Consider the following 26,391-nt stretch of genomic DNA (forward strand, 5'->3'; position numbering starts at 1 on the left):
CTCTAGCCTGGATCAAAATGCCTCCAAAGTTTTGAGTGAAAAATATGGCAGCTGTATTGAGTGTTCAGTTGTGCCTATTTCTAATACTATATATTCTGACCAGGTTTTTTTGTCTTTATTGGGGCAATTGTTTATGTTGTGGGTCATGTTGGTAGCTTGATTTCATTATGTCAAGCTGGTGAACTTCTCTTCATATTGGGAATATCCTTTTTGGAGTACAGGAGTGCTCTCTTTAGTACAGACTCTTTTGTGTACAGCAATCTTCAAGTTTGAGAAGTCCGCTGAAATTCTCTTAATTAAGTTAGTTTTTTCCCCTGAGTCTGGGATGGGATAAGATAAGTTTCCTCACAAAAGGTAGTTGTCCTTAATTTTTACTTGATCCTTATCTGTAATAAGCAGTGGTTACGGCCAGTAATTGCCCCATATGGGAGTCATTAGGCAGAAGGTAGCTGGGAGCTTCCAAGAACCCCCTTGTTCAAAGCCAGAATAAGCCTGTGCTTTGCTTTGATATCTAAAAGAATGCCCCCTAGAGCTTGTCTACTGCAGCAGCAGCAAGAGGTAGACCAGCTGCTGCTGTGAAATAGGAAGAACGGCTTCCTGGCTTCTTCCATTTGGCTGGTGGGTGAATAGTGGGTACGACCAAACATCTCCCTTCTTAGAAGCTTGCTGCAGTAGAGTGTTAAAGGACAGGAAGCAGTGAATTTCAAATACCCAGCATGGAGCAGCTGCCCCCAAGACACAGGAAGGTAGAAACTCTGCCCCACCCATGCACATTTTCCCCCCGCCCTCTCCACCACACCATACATGCACTTAAGAAAAAATTGCAGGGGTGAGGAATGGGGTCACTGGCATTATACTTCCTCCCCCAAAATGACACACTGTGGGTGTGGTACCTCAGGCTCTCCATGCTCAACTCTCTTCCAAATCGGGAATTCCTTCTCCCACTCCTCCAGAAGGGCATCAGTTAACCTTGAAAGTAGTGTGAAGGCCCAATACTGCAGACTTTACAAACACACATATCTCATTGATGTCAGTGGGAGTTAACATTTTAAGTGGCACATGGGGGAGTTCCGTTCTGTACGTGGGACTTAATGAAATTACATAATATAACCTCTATTTGGTGTGACACATGGATTTCTGTGTAAAGGTCTTAATATAAGAATTAATCCTTGTGTTTAACTTGCACCAAATAGCTTGGCTTTCTGAGAATACAGCTACTGATATAATTAAACTCACAACACAGTTGCCCTCTTGAAATTAAAGTAGATGCTTGAAATTAAATATTTTGAAATTCTGCCCCTCCTCCTCCTCCTATTAAGTGTAATATATGCATGGTAGGCCTTCACTAACTCTTTTGACTGGTTTTGATTGCTTTATGCATTCCTGCATACCATAAATCAGTTTTGTAGTGGGACATTCTGTAATTCTCAGTGTTGTATATTTTGCCCTGCTGAATAATTTAGAATAGTCATCAAATACAGTTAAAATTTTGTGCTTGACCTTGGTTTATTTAGCTGCTTTTCTAGAATCATTGGAAATCCAGTTACAGTGTGTTAAGTTGTATTAGCCTCTTTTTAATACAGAGGGTCTCATTGTCATGCTCTTCAGTGCACATAAGTGCTACTGAAGGAAATAATTAATAAATCAGTTAGCCATTCCTCACTGTTTCCTCTTTTATCTTGGAGATTGCAAGGACCATCTTCATTGTATGTTTTGGGCCAGTGCTGAGCACATTGGTGCTTAATAGTAAAAATAATCAGTGAAATTCTTCAATTTTACTTGGCTTAGGAGGGTTGCAATATGTTTAAACCACTGCACAGAGTGTCTAAAGGAAATTTTAAGAGTTGATTAAAAAGGGCCATAGGAGAAAGAGTTCTTGACTTCCAGATTCAGTATGTTTTTCTTTTATACATTTCTGCAAGTTTCATCTTCTAAAACAGATTCCTTTCGTGTGTTTAACTGTTCCAAATAATCGCCTATGCTATTCTAGTGACATCATCTTCTATCCTTTGCTGCACCCTGTCTTACTTTGTGGTGTGTCTCTTTTGTGCACTTCCCTGCCCCCATTTCCACACCAGCATCTGAGGGTTTTGATGTGTTGATCCTGTAAGGTTAAGTTTCCATTGGCTCATCATGGAGTGGTACTTAAGGATACGCTCCCATACCATGGATACCAGAATGCTAAGTTACTTCTAGGAATCTATGTTGTATGATGGCCTGTGCTCCAGTTTTATACATTTTACTTAGTTAGCAAACTATTATTTGGCTACTAGAGTTTAACCACCTTAGGTGAGCCAGCTGCATCATTATTCTTTTTTCTGGGCATCTGTCATGCAGTTTTTAGGCACTTCTGCAAATCTCCTATAGTGTGTAAAGTACATCCTTAATGAACAAATGAAGTGTTGCTAAATAGCACGTCTTCATGCTGCTGTCAAAGTTCACATTGGTAAAGAGACAGCTGATACCGAGAAAAATGTTTCCATTTGAAAATTGTTGCCACAGACCCTGAAGTATTTGTGGATGCCCTGTTATGCAGTATCAGGGAGTCAGATTCTGAACTGACGGTATGTGTGAAATGTCAGCACAAATCAACTTTCTCTTTGAGTTGTGTAAAGAGAGAATGTAAAACAGATTTTACAGTTTAACCTAATTACTGAAATAATGGCAGTAAAAATAAGTCTTTGTATTTAAAAAGTGCTGCAATCTTGAATGAATATTAAATCTCTCAAATCCAAATGTGATTTGAAAATGATTTTGTGTGTGAATTACAGTTCTTTGGATAGGTTTTGATAAGTTCTGAGGATGTGGAGGTATATGTCTACAGTGTATGTGTACTTGTGTTTAATATCTTTGTTTTATTTCAAAATATTTTACTGTAATGTAAAACTGGGAAATAATTACATAGCAAATAGAATTCTATTTCTTCTACATTTTCTTTTTTGCGTTATTTTTAAACTGATGCACTTGCTTCCTCTGTCAGAATTAAAAGGATGGGTGGTTGAGTTTTGTAACTTGGGTGTGGATTCTTTCTCTTTTCATTTTAAACTGATATTCCTTTCTGACAAACTAATGAGTAGAAGCTTTAGATTTTGTAGTGCTTCATATGAAGTCTCGCTTTATCTTTTTATATGTTCAGTTTCAGTAGAAAGATTGTGTATTCTAATTAAGTTATTTGGGGTAGTTGAAAAAGGTCACATTAACCCCATGATGCTGAGTCAGGAACTTATGGTCTGCTAGTATTAGACCACACTTGGAGGTTAACAGCGTGGCTTTGCAGGGGAAAAAACATTATATTATAAAAATACCATCTGGTAAAACTCCGTAGGTTTTTTCAATTAGTCATTGGCTGTTGCTCTTTTAATAGAAAAGATAATTGAGCAATTTTTTTAAATCAGGTGCTCTTTGGATGTGTATAGTCTTAAATCCCCACTGCAAGTTGGAGCAGAAGGCCAGTTGGCTAAAACAGCTGAAAAAATGGAACAGTGTGGATGTTTGTCCCTGGGAAGATGGAAACCATGGAAACGAGTTGCCCAATTTAACCAATGCTTTGCCTCAGGGTGCAAATGCTAACCAAGGTGAGTCTGAACAGATGCACTAATTGTAACATATGCTATAACCTATATATTAATATATCCCTTCAAAATTTTACTTTCTTTCCTGGGACAAATAACTTTCTCTCTTTTTGGGAGTGGGTCTTGGTATGGACAACTAAAGTATCAAGTGAAGGGAGGATGAATACATTTTTGTAATGATAGTTGAGCAAGGGGTGTGTGTGTGTGTGTGTGTGTGTGTGTGTGTGTTCAAATGTATTTACTACATAAAATATTTCAAGACCAAGTCATCCTAAATGTTTCCAACCTTTGTTTGTGTTATAAAAATGTTAGTTTTATCTATGCTCCATGTATCTATATTTCAGTTAATTTCATAAATTGTACTTAAAGTATATCTCATAAACATTTTTGGTTTGTTTTTTTTGTTTGCTCTTTAAGCTGGTATCACTGCCAGCATGCTTTTCTGAGCTTTTCTAGATGTGGTTTTCTTCAGTTGTGAAGCTTTCAGTAGCTATTTAAAGAGATGCTACTGCAACTAAATGAAATTAGATGTGTTAAAATGAAGCATCTATTTGTGGGATCAACCCTGTGGTTAACACTCTGCACTGACACAAGATCCCAGGTTCTATTCATGGGGCTGGGACTGTTGCAAAGGCAGGACACGGTCTTCTTGGAGAGGGGAGGTGTTTTGTTGCTCTGCAGCAGTCCCTATGGTTAATCTAGGAGATGTTCAACTTTGAAGAAAGTCCCATCCGGCCCTCCTTGGGCAAAGGACCAGGGTGGGGGAAATATCCTCCATTTATACAAGTAAGAGCTCTATTTATATAAGAATATAATCTTGCAGTACAGAAACATGCATCTGGGAAGCCTCATGTCTACAATATTTGGAATACACATTGATTTCAAATTGATATAAAATAAAGGAAAATTTAATGCCTGCGGAAGAAAAAGATAAAAGCTTGGACTGGTGAGGTGTCTCCCATGGGTCACGTGCAGTCTCTTGAAAGATACCTGTGAAGGGAATTGTCAAATTTCATTCACTTACAGATTAGTTTTTAATCTCCACCTGTAGCCAGGGAAAACAGGGAACATTCAGCACATAACTCCCTACAAAGATTTTTCTTGTTGCGTCTCCTAATGTCCAGCCCAACTTATTATGCTAATTTCAACTCTGACATCTTGGCAGCAACAGAATTCTGCTGCCACATGGAGTTCTCCAATAGAAATTCAGATCAGTGCTGTGATTTTTAGTATACTATGTTCACTTTATTCCACGTATTTTATGCCTTTTTAAAAATTATTTAATATGACAAAGGTTACAAGTATTTCAAACTATGTAGAACCATGTCACCTTTTAAAACAAAATAAAAAGCAACACTTATCAGCGTCCTGCCCCAACACACTGACTCTGTATTCCAGCAGAGTTATGTGGCTGAAGTGACAGGTAGAAGTCAATGATACTAGCAGGACTTGACCTTCCAGGATTCAAGAAGAATGTGGGAGTGAGCTGAATGCCCTCTGTCTGTCTAGCTGGAGTGTTCAATATACATTGATAAAATAGAAGGCAATTTGGCGGTTCTATTTACAGAGCACCGTTTAGCATTAGTTTTAATGGATATCGATGGTTTTTCTCTTTTTATGAAGGAAAAGTGAATAAGTGGAATAAACATCTGATTTATCTAGTATTTAGGATGTGAAAAATGTCATCTGCAGTCTGCTACTTAAGGAGACGGGGTACCACAAGTGTGAGGGGAGGAATTAGACAGCAAGACTGAAACATATTTTGAATGATTTATTAAAATGTGAATAAATAAAAGCTGATGACAGCTTTCTGTATTTGTGAAAATGACAGATTCATCAAACAGACCGCATCGGACGGTGTTCACTCGAGCTATCGAGGCATGCGATCTCCACTGGCAGGACAGCCACTTACAGCACATTATCAGCAGTGACTTATACACCAACTACTGTTACCATGACGACACTGAAAACTCGCTCTTTGACTCTCACGGGTGGCCCCTCTGGCATGGTAAGTGGCTAAACCGGAAAGACATTTCCATGACTTGCTGCTTTGTTCAGTTTCTATGGCATTATTTTTGGGGGATGGTGGGAAGATGAATGGAAGGCCTGGAAATAGGAACAGATCCTCCCTTCAAGTGCTGGTTCAGAAATAACCTTTTAAGTCCCTTCACGTAGCTTATAAATAACCTTTCAAGCAGCATAGTAAAATCGGGGGGCGTTACAGACATGGATGTATTTTTTTCAAATTATGTTCTCTGTTTTAGAACATGTTCCTACAGCCTGTGCAAGGGTTGATGCATTACGATCTCATGGATACCCAAGAGAAGCACTGAGGCTAGCAATAGCTATTGTTAACACACTAAGAAGACAGCAGCAGAAACAGCTGGACATGTTCCGGGCTCAGAAGAAAGGTAAATGTAGGGAAGAGAGAAGGGCAAAGGACATTACAAGGTGTCCAAAAAACTGGTATGGAGTTTTGCATGAGGAAACTCTATTAGAAACTACAGAAGTGGAGGTGACTGTTAGTAACGTTTCATTACTAGTTTATTTGACCAGTGAAAAATGTAATGTTTTGGATGTCTAAGTCTTTTATTAGATTAAAAGCTCTTTAGGGTAAGGACTATATTTCCCTATCTCTTTTTGTAATATACTTAGCATAATTGGGGTCCTGATCAGGAGATTTGGGCATTATCGCAATACAAATATTGCTTTTATGTAATCTTTTTAAAATGGAGCATTTTGTGTGTGGTTGCATGGTTTGGGGTTTTTTGTTTGTTCCTTTTTCCCTCTGGAGAATTTAGTTTGTGCCGTGTATTTCTGAGACAGAAAGGATAACAAAATAATTGAAGAAATGCCTAGTGTAGAATGAGACTCTTAAGTTTTAGTGCTTGTGAAAGATGCCGGATTAATATAACTGGAAAGAAGTTCTCTAATCACTGCCGTCTGTAGTGTAATTTTGTCAGCACTGTCCTAGCAACGTACTTCATCCTTATTTTTGAAGGAATTATCTCATAAGAGTCTAGTCTCTGAAAGACCTGTTCAGTCCTTGGCCACTCAAATTAATCTAAAATTAAGGTTAGAAGTAAAAGGGTGGCTTGGACCTGAACAGGCCTCCTCATAAACAGGGAAGAAGGGATGGCTTTGTTAAAGAACAGGAATGGAAGCTAGGGATCTGAGTTCTATTCCCAGTTCTTCCAAGGAGTTCTGCATTATGACGTGTTTAAACTTTTAAAGCATGTGAAGGTGTTTGTACAGAAATAAGTGTGAGAGAGCATAAGCAGAGACCGGATGGACACCTGGCTTGAAAATTTAACCTTCAATCTCTCTCTGCCTCAGTTTTCCTAACTGTAAAATCAGCCTAGCAGCACTTGCTGACCTTCTGACGTTCTGTGAAACTATATTCGTTAATGTTTGTACAGTATTTTGAGATCCTTAGATAAAAAGCTTTATATGAGTGCAAAGAACTGTTACTATTACTTGTCAGAATTTTCAGTGAGATTTCACTATGTAACGCATCTTCACTCAACATCATATGGCTTTGCCATTTTCCAAACTGAGAGGGGTGTGTGTGTGTGTGTGTGTGTGTGTGTGTGTGTGCGCACGCACGAGAGAGAGAGAGAATCACTGGTGCTGTGTGGGGAACCTGTTGGTGGTCTGCAAGCAGCTGACTAGTCGCATACTACTGGTGTTTTTCATTTCCAGCTGCTAAATTGCCCAACTAGACAGCTAAAATACACTAAATTATTTTCTAACATTAGTTTTCCACGTAAGCAACTGCTGCAGTTGCCATAGGGATGTTGTTATTGTCCATGAGACAGTTTCTCCAACATGTGGTCCATGCTGTGTAAGAACAGCTGAGAACACTGTTTTAGTTTGAGATGTCTTTTTTTTTTTTAATGTTGCAGCTCTTGCTTTTTTCCCCTTTAATAGAGCACTCAGAAATGTGCTAGACATCTCCAATATATGGAAGTAAAGACTTGACTCCTGCCCATCGAGTTTTTTGTTTTAGGCCCCAGTCCCACAGACACTATATGTAGCTGTGTAGGTTTATTCATGCCATTGTAGTCCCACTGACGTCAGTCGGATTACTCAAATAGAATCATAGGACCGGAAGGGACCTTGAGAGGTCACCTAGTCCAGACCCATGCACTGATGACAGGACTCAGTATTATCTAGACCATACCTGACAGGTTTTTGTCTAACCTGCTCTCCAATGATGGAGATTCCACAACCTCCCTAGGTGATTTTTTCCAGTGCTTAACCACTGACAGTTAAGAAGTTTTTCCTAATGTCGAACCGAAACCTCCTTTGCTGCAATTTAAGCCCATTGCTTCAGAGGTTAAGGAAAACAATTTTTCTCCCTCCTCCTTGCAACAACCTTTTATGGACTTGAAAGCTGTTATGTCCCCCTTCAGTCTTCTCTTCTCCAGACAAAACAAACCCAATGTTTTCAATCTTCCCTCATAGGTCATGTTTTCTAGATCTTTAATAATTTTTATTGCTCTTCTCTGGACTATCTCCAATTTGTCCACCTCTTTTCCTAAATGTGGCACTCAGAATTGGACAGTACTCCAGCTGAAGCCTAATCAGCGCAGAGTAGAACAGAATAATTACTTCTCATGTCTTGCTTACAACACTCCTGCTGATACATCCCACATGAGTAGAGTTAAATATCTGGATATGTGATTGGAGGATTGAAGCCTTTGTTTGTTGTGACACTGCAAGTGAAGATCATAAACAGACAAAAATAGGTATACTCAAGTACAAGGGTGTCATTCAGAAGGCAGAGGTTACTCATGCTGGCATGTGGAAGTCTTGATTGTAACAGTAATCTTTTTTTGGTTTTTAATCTTTATTTTCACACACACTACTTGTTGGTGGAACAATTGTTTTATTTTCTTAGTATGTTATTGATTACAATAAATATGTCAGTCGAGTCCCAAAAGAAGTCCTCCTACTAATGTTTCAGCTTGAACATTTTAATTTCTATGCTGTAGCTGTGCTGCTTGAATAGCTCCACATATCAGATAAGTAAGAAGCAATCTTTCCAGAATTCTAAAGCTTGATGATGTGTATTAAGCATGATCAATCTTAGAGGATGACACTTTTCCTGTGAAATGGGACAGGAGGAGTTGTATCTGCAAGGGTATTTGGAGTGGAGAAATAGAGCACAATTATTGCACTCAGTGGGTTTTTTATGCAGTTACGTTTTTTTACCAATATGGCCTTTAATCTCACGTATTTACACAGTACATATATGTCCAGGGGAAACGTAAGTTTAGAATTGCAATCAAAAGGAAGCTACTGTCATGGGAATGTCTGCTCGTAGAAAAGGAATTTGGGGACCCTATAACCTCTATTACCACAGCTGTACTTCCTTCAATTCACTGTGCTAAACAATAATTTTTTTCATGCTCTGATTGATTGATAGTTGACAGCTATGAAACAAAGTATCCATGGAGGAATTTGTTGCCTTGAATTTAAGAATGACAAGAAACCACACTTTGTCAATTTAAAGGGCAGCTTTTTCTTGTATACAATACCTCATTTAAACCCTTGACTCTGTTTTTTAAAAGAAGCTGTCATCCTGAGTTTATTACTTTAATAAATATTTAGATGCAAGATAAGCTCATATTTTATTTATGGAAATGGAACACTTTAAAGTATTTTTATTAGTTCTCTCAGCTCTATCAGATTCACTTAGAATATAAAAATGGTGCTGCAATGTTTCTGGATGAGGAAACTGAAATTGCCATTTATCTTACAGAAGTGTTTCCTCTTTACTGTAACTTTTCAGCAAAGATGCTTTCTCTCCCCGCTTCCCCCACCCAGGGGACTACATGGCTAGCAAATAACAGTTTTCAAAAAAGACACTAGGGTTGGAATTTCTGACCCATGGTGCAACTCTCTGGAGCATGTGGAAAGTAGAGCTGTGAGAGAGCTTCGTTCATTTTCCTCTACATGTTTGAGGGACAGCAACTAAGTAATATTTATTACTAAAAATAAGAAAAGTATGACTCTGTTTATTTCTAAACACAAACTACTGTGCATTCTATGGATGTTGGACAGAGTGCCCAGGATAATGTCTTGTTTTTAGTGTTAATTGTTAAAACTCACCTATCATTTTCTATTTCTCTAATTTTCCTGATGTAGAACTTCTCCACAAAGGAGTAACCTCAATAACTAATCTTGAAGGCTGGGTGGGGCACCCACTGGATCCAGTTGGCACCCTCTTCAGTAGCCTTATGGAAGCCTGCAGGGTGGATGATGAAAGCTTCCATGGCTTCTCAGACTTCACAGGTAAAACTGTTTCTAGTTTTATCTTATTTGTTTCTTGAGAAATTTTGAGCATTTTAATACTTTTCCTCTTCAAATTAACTTTAAGGAAACATTTGCTTCAGAGCAGAGCATTCCCTATGAAAACATGGGAGGCAGTGCTTGAAGTAAATATTTTTTAATTAACTTTAACTGAAAACAACTTTAAACATTGATGATAATTATTTCAAGCTTGAAGAATGCCTGTCTTTTATGCTGGAAATATCTATTTAATAAAACTTGGTTTGCTGCTTTGGATAAGTAAATACTAAATCCTAGTTCTAAGAAATTACTGGAAAAATCTAAAAATGATGGTATACCTAGTGTAATGCATGTTGTTTTACAAGGTAATCTTATAGAACTAACATATAATGAGTTATATCAGCAGTAGAAATGGGAAAAAAATTTGGCAAATACTAAATTTGCAGAAAAAAAATCATTTTTCTGTGCACATGGATTTGGGTTGAATTTCGCAAATAGTTTTGGCCAAAAAAAACCTCCAAAATTTTTTTCAGAAAGGTTGATTGTGTTTCATTTTACACTTTCAAAATCAAGAGTTTAAACATTTCATTTTGAATCAACATTTCTGAAACAATTTTTTTTTTTCATTTGGGTGAGAAAAATCTAAGAACAGTTTTAGGTTAAAAACTAAACCAATATTTGTGTGTGGATTTTTCAATTGAGCTAGTTTTTCTTCAGTAAACTTCTAATCCTGCACTATCTACTTCTGGAAAAACTTTAAATTTAGAAAGGTAAAAATACAGCAAATATGTTTAACAAAAAATCATTTGCATGATATGCTTTTTAGTAAAAATGGTCTCCCAAGAGCAGTATCCCTTCTCATTGCTACAGTTGTCTTTCCTATAGCTATTTGTCAAAATCTATTTTGTGTCTGATTTAGTTTGTAAGCTCTTTGGGTTAGGGACCATACTTTTTAATATGGTGTATCTATGAAGCACCATGCAAGTCTTTGGTGCTATATAAGAAAACAACAAGCATGCTATAATATGAGAATGAAACGTTAAACAACTTTACACAAACATCATAATGCATTTATTTATAACTTTGTTCAATACTGAAATTTTATATGTTACCCTTGCTAAGGAACAAGTTGTGTTTAAAGACATTTAGAAATATATTTACCATATCATAAATAATTGTTACATTTAAAAAAAATTATAAATATCTTCATCAATGATTTAGATACTGGCATAGAGAGTACACTTTTATAACATTTTTGTGGATGATACCAAGCTGGGAGGGGTTGCAAATGCTTTGGAGATAGGATTAAAATTCAAAATGGTCTGGACAAACTGGAGAAATGGTCTGAAGTAAATAGGATGAAATTCAATAAGGACAAATGCAAAGCATTCCACTTAGGAAGGAATAATCAGTTACCCACATACGAAATGGGAAATGACTGCCTAGAAGGAGTACTGCAGAAAAGGATCTGGGGGTTATAGTGGACCACAAGCTAAATATGAGTTAACAGTGTAACACTGTTGTATAAAAAGAGAACATCATTCTCGGATGCATTAGCAGGAGTGTTGTAAGCAAGACACAGGAAGTAATTCTTCCATTCTACTCCACATTGATGAGGCCTCAACTGGAGTATTATGTCCAGTTCTGCGCACCACATTTCAGGAAAGATGTGGACAAATTGGAGAGTGTCCAGAGAAGAGCAACAAAAATGATTAAAGGTCCAGAAAACATGACCTATGAGGGAAGATTGAAAAAATTGGGTTTGTTTAGTCTGGAAAAGAGAAATCTGAGAGGGGACATAACATTTTCACGTACATAAAAGGTTATTACAAAGAGGAAGAAGAATTGTTCTTCTTACCCTCTGAGGATAGAACAAGAATCAATGGGCTTAAACTGCAGCAAGGGAGGTTTAGGTTGGACATTAGAAAAAACTTCCTAACTGTCAGGGTGGTTAAGCACTGGACTAAAGTGCCTAGGGAGATTGTGGAATCTCAGGAGATTAAGAGCAGGTTAGACAAATACCTGTCAGGACTGGTCTAGATAATACTTAATCCTGCAATGAGTGCAGGGGACTTAGGGTGACCAGATAGCAAGTGTGAAAAATCAGGACAGGGGGTGGGGGTAATAGGAGCCCATATTTAGGAGAGAAAAAAAAAAGCCCCAAATATCGGGACTGTCCTTATAAAATCGGGACATCTGGTCATCCTAAGGGGACTGGACTAGATGACCTTTTGAGGTCCCTTCCAGTGCTGTGATTCTATGACTAGCAAACAGGTGGATGGTCAAAAAATCATTGACTGTGATCCTGCTAATGGATTTGCCGGGACAGACCCTACATGGATTCCTACTAACTTCAGTGGAAAACTGTGAAGATGTAAGGGTCCTCTCTTTACCAGCCCTTTGCAGGATCAGGGCTTGGGTAGTTACTGAATGGGGTGAAAACAAAGACATTCAAAGTGCAAGCTGATATTTCAGCCTTATGAATACAAAGTTGGGACCGTTGCTATTTTTCATAACCGCTATCACTCGAGTATGAAATCTCTCATTCTTACCTGAGTTTCCTGGCTTTTAGTTACTGCAACCTTAATGTGTTTCCTGTATAGACATGTGGCTTTATTTTTCAATGACAGTTGCATGCATTTCTGTCCTAAAGAATTGAATGGAAGCTCCCTATTGATTTACAATAGGGCAGTATTCTTTTATCTTAACCTTTAAAAAGATATTTGAAAACAGATTGTTACCAAAACTGAAGAGTGATTTTTAGTGGCACCTTTCAAAGTTAATACAGTAATTCACTTTTTAAAAATAATTAATTAAAATAACAGGTAAAAGAAATGTTTGAATGTGAGATTGCAAACCAATTATTGATAAAAATTGTTTGTGATGTATTTGTTTTGTAACCCTTTACAGAGAACATGGGGCAGTGCAAATCTCTGGAGTACCAGCACCTGCCTTCACACAAATTCTTAGAAGAAGGGGAATCTTACCTAACGCTGGCTGTGGAAGTAGCATTGATAGGTCTGGGGCAGCAGCGAATAATGCCAGATGGCTTGTATGCACAAGAGAAGGTTTGTCGAAATGAGGAGCAGCTCATTTCTAAGCTCCAGGAAATTGAATTGGATGATACACTGGTGAAGATCTTTCGAAAGCAAGCAGTCTTCCTATTAGAAGGTATCTTGAAATAGATGTTAAACTTTTGTAATTAAAAAAAAAAAAAGTATTCCTGTGGGAGTTGACTTGTTTACTAATTTTAAGATTTTTTTTTTAGAAGTATAATCACTCCAGTTAAAGATCTTCTTTCAAGTCTCTAATCATACAATATTTTGAAGTACATTAGATTTTATCATTGGAAAGATAAAGCATCTTGCTGACCTATGGTCCCTTGCTTTTCATTTTTATTGCATTTATGCTTCAAATTAAATTTTAAGTTATTCCTAGTTTTGGTGTCGTAATGATGCAGTTCAGGCTCACAATTGATAAATAAAGGTATCAATTGTTTTCTGGTAGCAAGATTCTAAATATGTCACTTGCCGTCTGACAAAATACTGATAGCCTCGTAAATGAACAAGGGTTTTATCGCTGTCCAAGACTAAATAGCTCAAATGATTCATTTGAGACCATTGGTGCAGAAACTGAATATTGCACATTGTGGATATAGTGATGATAAAAGTGACGTATTCTCAAGTTCATATAGTGCCTAGTCAAACACAAAAAATGTTAGTATTTAGGGCTTGATTTTGAAAAATAACCTCTGATTTTTTTGCGACTGAAATTTTGTAGAGAAAAATAATTGTATCATTTAAGTATCATAGCTACATTATTTGCCACCCAGTTAAGTGCTGAAAGTGTGCATAATTGCATACAGATTTACTTGCATGCTTTGACACTAAGACTTTGGTTTTTAAAAAGGCCTAAAATATATTACTTTAAGCTCCTTTTTAGTGAGCAGGTCAGGGTTTTTGTACTTATTGGGTTTTTTTAAGAGGAAAGAGCTTCAAAGGAAATCCTCAAAACTGAAATGTAGGGCTGGAAGGGACCATAAGAAGTATCAAGTCCAGCTACCAGGGCCAGTGCAAGGATATTTTGCACCCTAGGCGAAACTTCCACCTTGCACCCTAGGCGAAACTTCCACCTTGCACCCCCTCTCCACCTCCACCCCCCAACAACCTCCAAAAACTAGTAAACTTACCCATTCTGACAGGCTATTTATAATGCTAAGGGCTTTGTAATGTTTCTTTTTTACCTTTAAGGCGTTTCAATTGTTTGCCATTGCCTCTGATGGTGTCCCATTTAAAGTCTTACTATTGTGCAAAGCTAAACAATTGAGCCTTGCATTGCATCACCAGCCAGGTTAGGCAGGGTAACAAATCCCTCTTGCCCCAAAGGGCCATTATCCCTGGTGACTAATTTCTACTCCAAGTCTATAAAGCAGACTTTTAAGGTAAATACATTATTCTTTCAATATTACCCATGCACGCATCTCACAGAGATTCTCACTCTTTACAAGTTACCGGCCTTGTGTAGATCCCTTCCACGTTCCTCTTTGTGGGTAGGTGCCCTGTAAGACACCTGTGGGGTGAGTGAGTTTGTCAGGCCTGTGGTGACAGCTGTTTGTGAAGATCAGGGGGCCCTTTGCCAAAGGGTGCTGGTGTCACAGTGAGCTTGGGGTGGCTGACAGTATGGGACAAGGCACTGGGGCTGGTGGGTCAGGTAACACTCACTGGGCCGGGGAGCAGGTGGTGCTGGGATGGGGCAGGAGCAGGTACCTGTCAGTCTTCAGAACTCGGGCCGCGCAAGCAGCCACTTCACCTCGGAGTCTCCCCCGCTTGCCCAGGGTCCACTCCTCCTCTCAAGCTCCCTGGCTGCTGCCACCGCGGCCGCCCGGGAGGACGCAGGTGGGGAGCGCCACCGCAGAGGAGACGCAAGGGACTGAGCTCAGCTGGGCCCCGCATCTGCCGGCCGAGAGCAGCAGGAACCGGGCACCTCTCGGGGGGAGCTGGGCGGCCCAAGCCCGGAGCGGTGGCAGCCTCCGCGGCGGCAGGGGCATGCAGGGAGCGTAGCCTGCCATGGGGCAGGAGTGGCTGCACTGCTGCTGCTGTTTCCCACCTACAGCTGTCCTCCTTCTGCGCCTGGGAGCTGCAGAACCCGAGTGCAGTGAGGGGAAGCTGGGAGGCGTGCCTGCCCGGGCTACGGCCCAGCACTTCCCACCCACCCCCCCCACCCTGGCCCCAGGGACTCCTGCAGCGGATGCATGCGAGCAGCTGCCCCTGTGCGCCCCCCGCCTTCCTCCTCGCCGCGCTCCGGCTCTGCAGCTCCCGAAAGTGTGAGCTGCCACTGCCCCTCCCAGAGCAGGCTCAGGGCCCCGCACCCCGGTGGCGGCTCACATTCCCGGGAATCACAGAGCCCGAGTGCGACGAGGGGAGATCTGGGGGGTGCACAGGGGCCGCCGCCCGCATGCATCTGCTGCAGCCTGCAGGAGCCCTGGGGGGGTAGGCGCCGGGCCGCAGCCTGGGCAGGAGGGGCGGGAGGTACGGCTACTCCCCACTAGCGGCACTGCCACCTTTGCATGGCTGCTGCCCCCTCTGTGCCGCGCTGGCTCCTCCATGGCTGGGGCTCGCCACCCCCGCACGCCGACGCTCTGGCTCTCCGGTCTTCCGGAAGGCGGCTCCTCCCTGCTGAGCCAGGGCACTGCTTTTTGGCGCCCTCAACCACTTGGCACCCTAGGCGACCGCCTAGTGGTTGCACCAGCCCTGCTAGCTACCTGTGCTGAGGCAGGACCAAGTAATCCTAAACTATCCCTGACTGATGTTTGTCCAACCTGTTGTTAAAAACCTGATGGGTATTCCACAACCTTCCTTGGAAGCGTATTCCAGCACTTAACCACCCTTAGCCCTGGTCTACACTGAGGGAGAGGTTGATCTAAGTTACGCAACTTCAGCTATGTGAATAACATAGCTGAAGTCAACGTACTTAGATCGACTTACCACGGTGTCTTCACCACTGCGAGTCAACTGCTGCCGCTCCCCCGTCGACTCTGCTTGCGCCTCTCACGGTGCTGGAGTACAGAAGTCAACTGAAGAGCGCTCGGGGGTTGATTTATGGAGTCTAGACTAGACGCTATAAATCGATCCCTGTTGGATCAATTGCTACCCGTTGATCCAGCGGGTAGTGAAGACATACCCTTATAGTTAGAAAGTTTTTCCTAGTATCTAACCCTAATCTCCCTTGCTGCACATCAAGCCCATTACTTCTTGTCCTGCCTTCAGTGGACATGGAGAACAACTGATCAGCACTTATTATAACAGACCTTAACATATTTGAAGTCTGTTATCAGGTCTCCCCTCAGTCTTCTTTTCTCAAGACTAAATGTGCCAAGTTTTTTAACCTTTCCTCGTAGGTCGGGTTTTCTAAACCTTTTATCATATTTGTTGCTCTCCTCTGGGCTCTTTTCAACTTGTCCAAATGTTTCCTAAATTGTGGTGCCCAGAACTGGGCACAGTACTCCAGCTAAGGTTTAACCAGTGCCAAACACAGCAGGACAATTGCCTCCCATATCTTACAGACAATACTCCTGTTAATATTCCCCAGACTGATTGGCCTTTTTGGAACTGCATCGCAGCATTGACTCATTCAATTAATTATGATCCACTATAATCCCCAGACCCTTTTCAGCAGGACTACCACCGACCTACTTATTCCCCATTCTGTGGTTGTGCAGTTGATTTTTTTCTAAGCATAAATTACTACACTTATCTTTATTGAATTTCATCTTGTTGAATTCAGATCAGTTCTCCAATTTGTCAAAGTCATTTTGAATTCTAATTCTGTCCTCCAAAGTAGTGGCAACCCCTCCCAGATTGGTGTCATCTGCAGATTTTGTAAGCCTAGTCTCTGCTCCATTATCCAAGTAATTAATGAAAATATTGAATAGTGCTAGACCCAGGACTAACACCGGCAGAACCTCACTAGACAAATACTCCCAGTTTGGCAGCAAATCATTGATAAGTATTCTGAATATGATCTTTGAACCAATTGTCGTCGTCGCCCCCCCCACACACACACACCCCTTATAGTAATTTCATCTAGACCACATTTCCTTTAGTTTACATATGAGGATGTCATATAGGACTGTATCAAAAGCCTTTCTAAAATTTAGATATCATGTGTACTGCTTTCCCCCATCCACTAGCACAGTAATTCTGTCAAAGAAGGAAATTAGGTTGGTTTGGTATGACTTGTTTTAGACAAATCCATGCTGGCTATTCCTTATTACCCTATTATCCTAGGTGCTTACATATTGATTGTTGAATAATTGAGGAGTTATAGGAGTGGTGTGAATATTCTGTGTTTGCATGAGGGTCCGGTGATTTAAGTTGAACAGAACTTTTTGGATGAAATTTTTCAGCAGCAAAATGTAGGTTTGAGTAGAAAACATTTTGTGAATTTGTGTCTAATTGGTTGCATTGTTTTTTGTTAGAAAATACCCTATACATTTTGAAAAATCTAAGCAGTCCCTTTGTTAATTTTTTTTTTAACCAAAAGGTTTCAGCTTCTCATTTGAATTTTAATTCAATTTTTAAAGAGGTTTAAAAAAAACCCCTCAGTGTAATGAAGCGTTTCATTTTGGTCAGCCCAAACTTTTTTCTTCAACCCGAAACACAATTTTTTTTATTTCTCTGTTTGCTTAGTGAACCAAAGGATCTGTTGTTTTCACAGCCCTACTGGTGATGGCTATTGGGGGGGAAAGGCTGAGGGCTGAATATTTAAATCTGGGTGCTAAATTCACTGCCTCAGAGCAATGAGAAGCTTTTCATGCATATAGTAAGCAAGTATGTCTCCAGAAAAATACTTTGAATGAAAGATTACACATGAGAATCCAGAGCAATACACTATTCCTCCTGAGGCTGCACTAAATCCCAGTCCCTGACAAGCCAGAAGAGCCAGAATTATTGCTGGCTGGTACTGGAATCCTCTCTCCCCTCCTCATCCCATATGCAGGGCTACTGGCTGGCCCTTGGATGTAGTAACAGCAGATCTGCCAGGATCTGGGGTAGACATGGTTCTGTACTTCCTGTACCACCTCCCATAGCTTGGATTCTATGAACAGTGGAACTACACCATTTACATAGTACTGGGACCTTTTGTGAAAAAATGGCTTCTCAGGCTTTCCCTGGTGTCTGTTACACACTTCTGTGAATGAAAGGATAGGCTTTCAGATCATTGTTTCTTGTCATGATTTCTGAGCAATAAGCAAGTGGTCATAGCAGGAAATCTGTAGAGGTTAAATGAGTAGTAATATGCTTGTCTAGTACACAGTTACAAGGAATGGGTAAGGAGCTCTTGCATTGTTGTGTGCTGAGAAATCCTGACTGCAAAGATTTCAGTACATTCAAACAATTTAGGCACAACCAGTGTCAACAAATAAAGAAAAACTGCAGTGATTTAAGATTATAATCACATCAGTGGTGTTTAGTGAGTCTTTCTTCATAATTAGGTGTGACAAAAAAGAGTTAGTAATGCAATATGAAGATGACCTTTTGCATGTTTAACATAGATAAATTCACACTCTATGTAGCTACCATTTAAATGCATGGAAAAGCAGGAGACTAAAAGTTGTTGCAAGGTATATTCTATTTTAATTTTTTGCTTAATTTAACTGCAAGTCTTCAGTATGCTGAGGCTTCTGATTTTTATCATGAGTCTTGTGATATTTGGCATATGTCAATTGGAAGCTGATCTTTTGGGGGCTCAATGTAAAATGTGTTCCAATCTCCTCTTGATGGTGCTTGAGAAGTATTAAAAGATGTTTAAACAAAATGTGAATGGTAACTTCTTCCTCTTGCTGACTGCCATTCTGATATTGGGGAGGCCCCATTCTCAGTGTGAAAAATGTACTTTTCTGTAAAATGGTTACTGCCTAAAGTAGCCTCACTTAAACTGCAGATTTTAATTATAAACTTTGGGAAAAGAATTTTAAATTAATCTATAAATTTAGAAGAGTTCTGTAACCCATGGACTGTCTGAATCCTACAATAAGCCCAACAGGATACCTCTTCTTCTTTTATGTTTTTATTTAGCACTGACAATGCAAGAGCTTAAATCTGATCATTTGTAAGGCCCCCACCCTATCATGACTATTTGAATATTTTCTCTTTGTGTTGGACATTTTTCTTTCAGGGCATATTAACAATTTATAATTTAAACACTTTTTGGACCTTAAAAAAAAAAAGGTATTTGTTTGACAATGTGTAAATTCTGTCATCCTCTCTCCCTCTCTTTCTCTCACAGCTGGACCGTATAGTGGTTTAGGCGAAATCATCCATCGAGAGAGTGTTCCAATGCACACATTTGCCAAGTATCTCTTCACCTCTCTCCTACCTCATGATGCTGAATTGGCATACAAAACTGCACTGAGAGCCATGCGGTATGTATTCAGACCTCATCTAGAAAGAGAGAAACAAAAATCCAAGTCAGAAAAAATTGCTGTAAATTGAGTAACCCCAAAGAAGGAAGGCTTGATGATTGAAGGCAGGGAGTTAGACCTGTGTTCTGTTACACTTAGGATAAATTACTTTAATCTCTGTGCCTCAATTTCTTCATCTGTAAAAGCAATTAATATGTGCAGTAATTACTGCCTACCTCAGAGGTGTTGGGTAAAATCAGTTATTTGTAAATTGCATAGAAATCCCCACTCTTGCTGCAGTGTTGCAGACACAAAATCATTTTTAAAAAAATGACCACAGTGACTACTGCAATCATGCTCTCCCTTTTTGTTGATCTGGATGCTATGTGAAAGGTAGTTGCGGGGGTAATGACTCCAACAGCTCAAAGTTACTTTACCATTGAAGGTGGCAGGTCTCAGGACCTTCTTCTGTCTAGTCTGTTCTGCAGGACAGTTTATTCCCCAAACCCTTTATTATTTTACAAATTCACTTTATGGAGTTGATTTTAAAAAATGTATTTTAAAATTAACTCCATAAAGTGAATTTGTAAAATAATAAAGGGTTTGGGGAATAAACTAACGGTCTCTGCTGCTGTGTAGTTCAGACCAGTTTTCTTTTTTGTTTGCTTCATTACCAAGCAATCTTGTACAGATCCAGATAGAAGATAGGAATGAGATTGGAATTAAATTGGATGTCAGGCCGCTAAAAATATCTGAAGGACTGGTATCCAAGTTGCTCTCAGTATTTGGGAGAAAGGGCATGCCTAAGGAAGTGCTCAGTTTGCATTGGCTTTACCTCTCAGGGCAGCTGTGAGTATGAATGGCTAAATTCATATTCTCCATTCTGAGTACAGTGAAGGCACTGGCTCCATCTGGATTACCATGGATCCAGTACTACCTAGAAGTTCAAGGAACTGGCTACTAGAAATGAAACCTGTGAAGAAATTTAAGTACTGGTTCTTACAAGTAGAATCTATAAGGATACAATTCTCAGGTCATAAAGATACAACTATAGAGGTTATGTTCCTGGTCTCTGGATCCAAGATAGTGAGAATTGGTTGCATGATGTTGAAGGCCACAAAATCTAAAGGAGTAATAATGAGTCATTCCAGCAACATGCACAATTGGTCAAATATTTAGAGAGATTTGACACAATAAATAATTGCTTGCTGAACCTAGTTCCAGAGCACACAACAAGAGAGAATACTCTTGATTTAGTCCCAAGCAATACATATGAGTTGGTTCCAGAAGTAAAACAAAGCTGGAAGGCAAGCAAAAAAGTGTATTGGTGACAAGCTGCAGTAATTTACTTTAGCTGAAAGGATGTTCTTCAAAATGTAGAAGTAGAAAGGAAAACTATCTAGGACAGGTAAGTCTAGGTTGGGGATTGGAAGGTCTCAGAAATTGCTGAACAAATTGCCAGACACAAACAGATTCATTCTTAATTGTCACTAAATTTCATTCTTCATTTGTAAGCCCTTCAGGGTCGGGACTGTCTCTTCTTGTTTGTACAATGCCTAGAACACTAGCGCCATGACTCTAATTGGGGGTCTCTGGATGTTACTACAACACAAACACTTTAATAGTAATCAGAAGTTTGAAGTCTGCAAAAGAACCAGTAGGAATGTAATCGATCATAAGTTTTTTGTCTAGGTAAAGTACTCTGGTACTTCAGTACTTTAAAAAAACAAAAAAAAACCAAAAAAAAACAACAAAAAAAACAGATTCTGGGGGGCAATATGATGGGATCCCAGTGTGCCTCTCCTTTTTTGCTTCCTACAGACCGCTCTGTGACCTTCCTTTTAGTAGATACCACCGTGTAGCTTTTTTACAGTGTTTCACTCCACCACCTTTTAAACATACTAGTGCAGTTACAGTATTTACATCCCCCCGCTTTACTATCCCTCCTCCAGTGGGTGGAGGAAGGTGTCTCCTCCCAGAGAACTCCCTTTCATCAGGCCCTGTGAGCCATTTTTAATTTTCTTTTCCACATCTCCTGCTTCTCTCCCCTTGAACTTTCTTCCTGTGCTCTTTATCCATGGGCTAATTAGGTCATTTATTATCCAGCCCCAGTCTAGTCTGGTAATCGGGAACTCCCCTCCTTAATCAGGGCCTCCCTGGGGCCTGATTGCTTAAACAATGACCAGAGTGCTGGTTCAGTTGCTGATTCTCAGGCAGGTCTTTAATTTCCAGAGAACCTTACCAGGCTGAACCATGTTAACCGGTTAGTGCAGTTAAAGACAGACCTATAAAATTAGATGAGCTCAGTTAAGAAGGGACAAGCCAGCAGAACTTTGCAAAAGAAAATCACTTCTTGTATTTGATTTCCTTGCAGCTGTCAGATAAATAGAAAAAAAGAACCCATTCATATTAATGTATTTGGACTATCAAAAAGTGTTTGACAGAGTCCCTCACAAGATGTTAATGAAGCTAAGGCTACGTCTTCACTACCTGCCGTATCGGCGGGTAGCAATCGATTTCTCGGGGATCGATATATCGTGTCTCATCTAGACGCGATATATCGATCCCTGAATGAGCTCCTGTCGACTCCGGAACTCCACCAGCCCAAACGGCAGTAGCAGAGTCGACATGGGGAGCCGTGGACATCGATCCCGCACCGTGAGGACAGTAGGTAATTCGATCTAAGATACTTCAACTTCATGTTATTCACGTAGCTGAAGTTGCATATCTTAGATCGATTTCCCCCCGTAGTGTAGACCAGCCCTGAGTGGCAAAAGATGAAATGTGAAACTTCTGCCATAGATTAGAAACTGGCTAAGAGAGAGAAAACTGAATATGATTAATTGGTCAGTTTTTAACATTAAATGAAGATAATAGTGGGATGCCCAAGAATTCATACTAGAATTGGTGCTTACCATATTTAACAATGATCTGGAGAAAGGGGCGAACTGTGAATTGGCAAGAATTGCAGATTACACAAATTTAGGTTAGAGAAGCCAGGAATGACTGGAGGCGTAAATAAACTCGATGGCTGCTTAACTCTGACAGATTAATTCAGTGTATTAGAGTAACCATTGGAATTATTTATACCCAGTTCTGAGTTCTAAACTAAGGCCTGGTCTACATTAGAGTTAGGTTGACGTAAGCTGCCTTACATCCATTGTAATTGTCAGTGTACACACCACAGCCTTGCTCCCACTGATGTAAGTGCCTTGCTACACTGACATCATAACTCCACCTCCACAAGAGGCGTAGGCTTATGTGGGTGTAGTTAGGGTAACAGTGTCTGTGTAGACACTGCATTACTTACATTGGCTGTTGGCTGTCATTCTTGTCAATTTCACGGCTCCATGACAAGAAAGCCTGGTGCCGGTGGTTAGCTCCAGCTAGAATCCGGCTGCCCCTCATCCCGACTCCCCTCACTCAGCTGGGCTACTGCCCGTGCTCCCCACTGGGAACCCTGCTGCCCCCAGACTCTCCGCTTCCAGCCTGGCTGCTGCCTGGGCTTCCCACTTCCAGCTCCCCACTCAGGAAGGCGAAAAGCCCAGGCAGCTGCTTCCCACTCCCTGCTCAGGGAGGTGAGAAGCCCGAGCAACTGTCCCCTGCTCCTGGTGGGGAGCTGCACAGAGCTAAGAGCCCTGGCTTTCAGTCCCCACACTGCCCCTCTTCAGTCGGTTGAAGCGCTACTGGTGAGGCCGTGCACCTCCCCGACAGAAGGAGGGTAGCGTGAAAGTCAGCCACCATAGTAATTACTGTTTATAGAGTAGACCTGCCCCAAGTATTTGCTGGAGGGGGGAATATGGATGCCATTGTGCACCAATCAGTGAAATCTAACAATGTGCAATAGTAGCTAGAAAACTAAACAAGCTGCTAGGCTATAGTAAGAAAGGAATAGAGTTTAATACTGAAAATATTATGTCGTTATTATGTGAATCAGTGGTGAGTCCTTAGTTTGCATACTGTGTTCAGTTCTGGTCACAGCATTTAAAAATACTTGTGAGCACTGCTGTGTGTGTGTGTGTGCGCGCGTGCATTTGAGAGTGCACTCCTGAGTGCTTGACTCTACAACTCTTAAATATTTTTGGATGTAGTAGCTATATAGTTTGGAGATGAGATCGGGTGTGGGGGAAGTGACCTGTCAGAGGTATATAAAATAGGAAATGGTTTACTCCCTAGTAAACAGAGAGCTCCTACTTTTATTTATTTTATTTATTTATTCTTAAATAGAGCAAAAGGCACACATGGAAATTCAAAAGCATCAATTTAAAATAGATAAAAACAGGATACCTTTTTTATACAATGCACAATTAATCTTATGGAGCTCATGGCCACAAGATATATTGAAATTAAGTGCTTTGCAAAATTCCAGAAAACCCTAGACATTTGTGTAAATTTTTTACATAGGTAAATTTCATGGGATTAATAAAATAAGGGATATAAGCCCTCAAGTTTCTGTACATTAGGAATGGCCATACTAGGTCAGATCAATGGTCCATCTGGCTTAATATTTTTTTTTCTGATAGTGGCCAGTGCTGATGCTTCAGAGGGAAAGAACAGAACAGGGCAGGTTTCAAGTGATCCGTCCACTGTCGTCCAGTCTCAATAGTTGGGGGTTTAGGGACACCTGGAGCATGAGGTTAACAGCCATTGATGAACCTATCCTCCATCTAATTTTTTTTCTAACCCAATTATATTTTTGGCCTTCCGCATTTCCTGGCAACGAGTTCCACAGGTTGATTGTGCATTGTGTGAAGAAGTACTTTCCTCTGTTTTAAACCTGCTGCCTTTTAATTTCATTGGGTGTCCCTTAGTTCTTGTGTTATGTGAATGGGTAAATAATGCTTCCCTATTCACTTTCTCCACACCATTTGTGATTTTATTCACCTGTCATCCCCTCTTAGTCATCTCTTTTTTAAGATGAGCAGTTTGTCTTTTTAATCTCTCCTCAGATGGAAGCTGTTCCATACCCCTGATCATTCTTGTTACCCTTTTCTGTACCTTTCCAATTCCTTTTTTTGAGATGAGGTGACCAGAACTGCACACTGTATTCAAGGTGTGGGCATACTATGGATTTATATAGTGGCATTATTATATTTACTGTCTTATTGTCTGTCCTTTTCCTAAGAGTTCCTAACATTGTTAACTTTTTTTGACTGATGCTGCACATTAAGCAGATATTTTCAGAGATCTATCCATAATGATTCCAAGATCTTTCTTGAATGGTAACAGCTAATTTAGAGCCCGTCATTATGTATATATAGTTGGGGTTATGTTTTCCAATGTGCATTACTTATCAACATTGAATTTCATCTGCCATTTTGTTGTCCAGTCATCCAGTTCTGTCAGAACCCTTTGTAACTCTTTGCAGTCAGCTTTGGTCTTAACTATCTTGAGTAATTTTTTATCATCTGCAAATTTTGCCACCCCACTGTTCACCCTCTTTTCCAGATCATTTATGAATATGTTGAACATCACAGGTCCAGTACAGATCCTGGAGGACACTGCTATTTACCTTTCTCCACTTCGAAAACTGACCATTTACTCCTACCCTTTGTTTCCTATCTTTTAATCAGTTGCTGATTAATGAGTGGACCTTCCTTGTTATTCCACGACTGCTTATTTTGCTTAAGAGCCTTTAGTGTGGAATCTTGTCAAAAGCTTTCAGAAAAGTCCAAATATACTATATCAACTGGATCACCGTTGCCCATGTTCTTGTTGATGCTCTCAAAGATTTCTAATAGATTGGTGAGGCATGATTTCCCTTTACAAAAGCCATGTTGACTCTTCCTCAACATATCATGTTTATCTGTCTGATAATTTTCTTTACTATGGTTTCAACCAATTTTCCTGGTACCGAAGCTAAGCTTACTGGCCTGTTAATTGCCAGAATCATCTTTGGAGCCTTTTTAAAAAATAAGTGTTAAATTAGCTACCCTCCAGTCATCTGGTACAAAGTCTGGTTTAAGCGATAGGTTACATACCATAGTTAGTAATTTTGCAGTTTCCTTCAGAACTCTTGGGTAAATACCATCTGGTCTTGCTGACTTATTACTGTTTGTTTATCTGGGCATAAATCAACCACTAATAGCCTAGGATTTAAGATGCCCCAAGAGAAAGTTTAGGAGACTAGACCAGTTGGGTTGCAAGTCTGCTTCTGTTGCTGCTCTGTCACTTTGTACAGTGAGCTATCAAACAGTGATTGCCAGGGATCGCTTTTACACCTGAGGTTAAGTTGTTCCCTTCATGGACTCCCTGCCTGATGAGAAAAGCAAAGAGCTAAAGCCCATCATGGAGGGCCAGAATATATCTCAACACAAGCGGAGTACACTGTATTCGACATTTGAGCAAGATCAATGTCAACAGCTGTAACACATTATCTTTCTGAGTAAGGACCTTGGACTTTCCCCAGAAGCCCAAGTCATGGCTAAAAGCTTGATTTTTGAAGATATTGACCTTTTCAGATAGAAAAACAGATACAATACTGGAGAGATTCAGGAAGACCAAATTGACAGCGAAATCCTTGGGGATCCAACCACCCTTCAGCATGAGACATCCTTTAAGTCTGAGAGGTAATTCCTACCTGCTCAACTACCACCGCAGTATGAACAATACTAAAAAGGTCCTCTCATTCAGTTACATGTGGATAAGCATTGCAGGAGCTGTCAGCATGGCAGAGCCTGTTCTCATTAACTCATCTGGCTCCACCTGCAAAGGCTGATGGAAGAGTTCTGCCCTTCACTCTTAGTTATCCTCTTCCCCTTTTGATGTCTGGCTTTATTAGTAGTACAGTAGAACCTCAGTTATGAATTGACCAGTCAACCACACACCTCATTTGGAACAGGAAGTACACAATCGGGCAGGAGTAGAGACCAAAAAAAAAAGCAAATATAGGACAGTATTGTGTTAAATGTAAAGTACTTTAAAAAAGGGAAAGCAGCATTTTGTTCTTCATAGTAAAGTTTCAAAGCTGTATTAAGTCAACATTCAGTTGTAAACTTTCAAAAGAGCAACCATAATGTTTTGTACAGAGTTATGAACGACCTCCATTCCTGAGGTGTTTGTAACTCTGAGGTTCTACTCTAGTAGTATTGTTACAGTGTGGACTAGAGATGTGTTGAG

The 26,391-nt window shown here is 40.2% G+C and overlaps 1 protein-coding gene across 3 annotated transcripts in view; it reads left to right on the forward strand.

Annotated features, from left to right (window-relative positions):
* The window catches only part of ZSWIM6 (zinc finger SWIM-type containing 6), a 153,261-nt gene that overhangs the window by 110,808 nt on the left and 16,062 nt on the right, over positions 1-26,391 (forward strand). For all 3 annotated transcript variants that reach the window (XM_045021802.1, XM_045021803.1, XM_045021804.1), the window contains exons 5-10: positions 3,396-3,575; positions 5,404-5,580; positions 5,837-5,983; positions 9,726-9,872; positions 12,780-13,040; positions 19,158-19,293. In XM_045021802.1, coding sequence (XP_044877737.1) covers positions 3,396-3,575; positions 5,404-5,580; positions 5,837-5,983; positions 9,726-9,872; positions 12,780-13,040; positions 19,158-19,293 — 1,048 coding nt within the window. The remainder of the gene's footprint in view (positions 1-3,395; positions 3,576-5,403; positions 5,581-5,836; positions 5,984-9,725; positions 9,873-12,779; positions 13,041-19,157; positions 19,294-26,391) is intronic.

Source organism: Mauremys mutica, chromosome 6 (genome assembly GCF_020497125.1).
Source record: "Mauremys mutica isolate MM-2020 ecotype Southern chromosome 6, ASM2049712v1, whole genome shotgun sequence".
Lineage (NCBI taxonomy): Eukaryota > Metazoa > Chordata > Testudines > Geoemydidae > Mauremys > Mauremys mutica.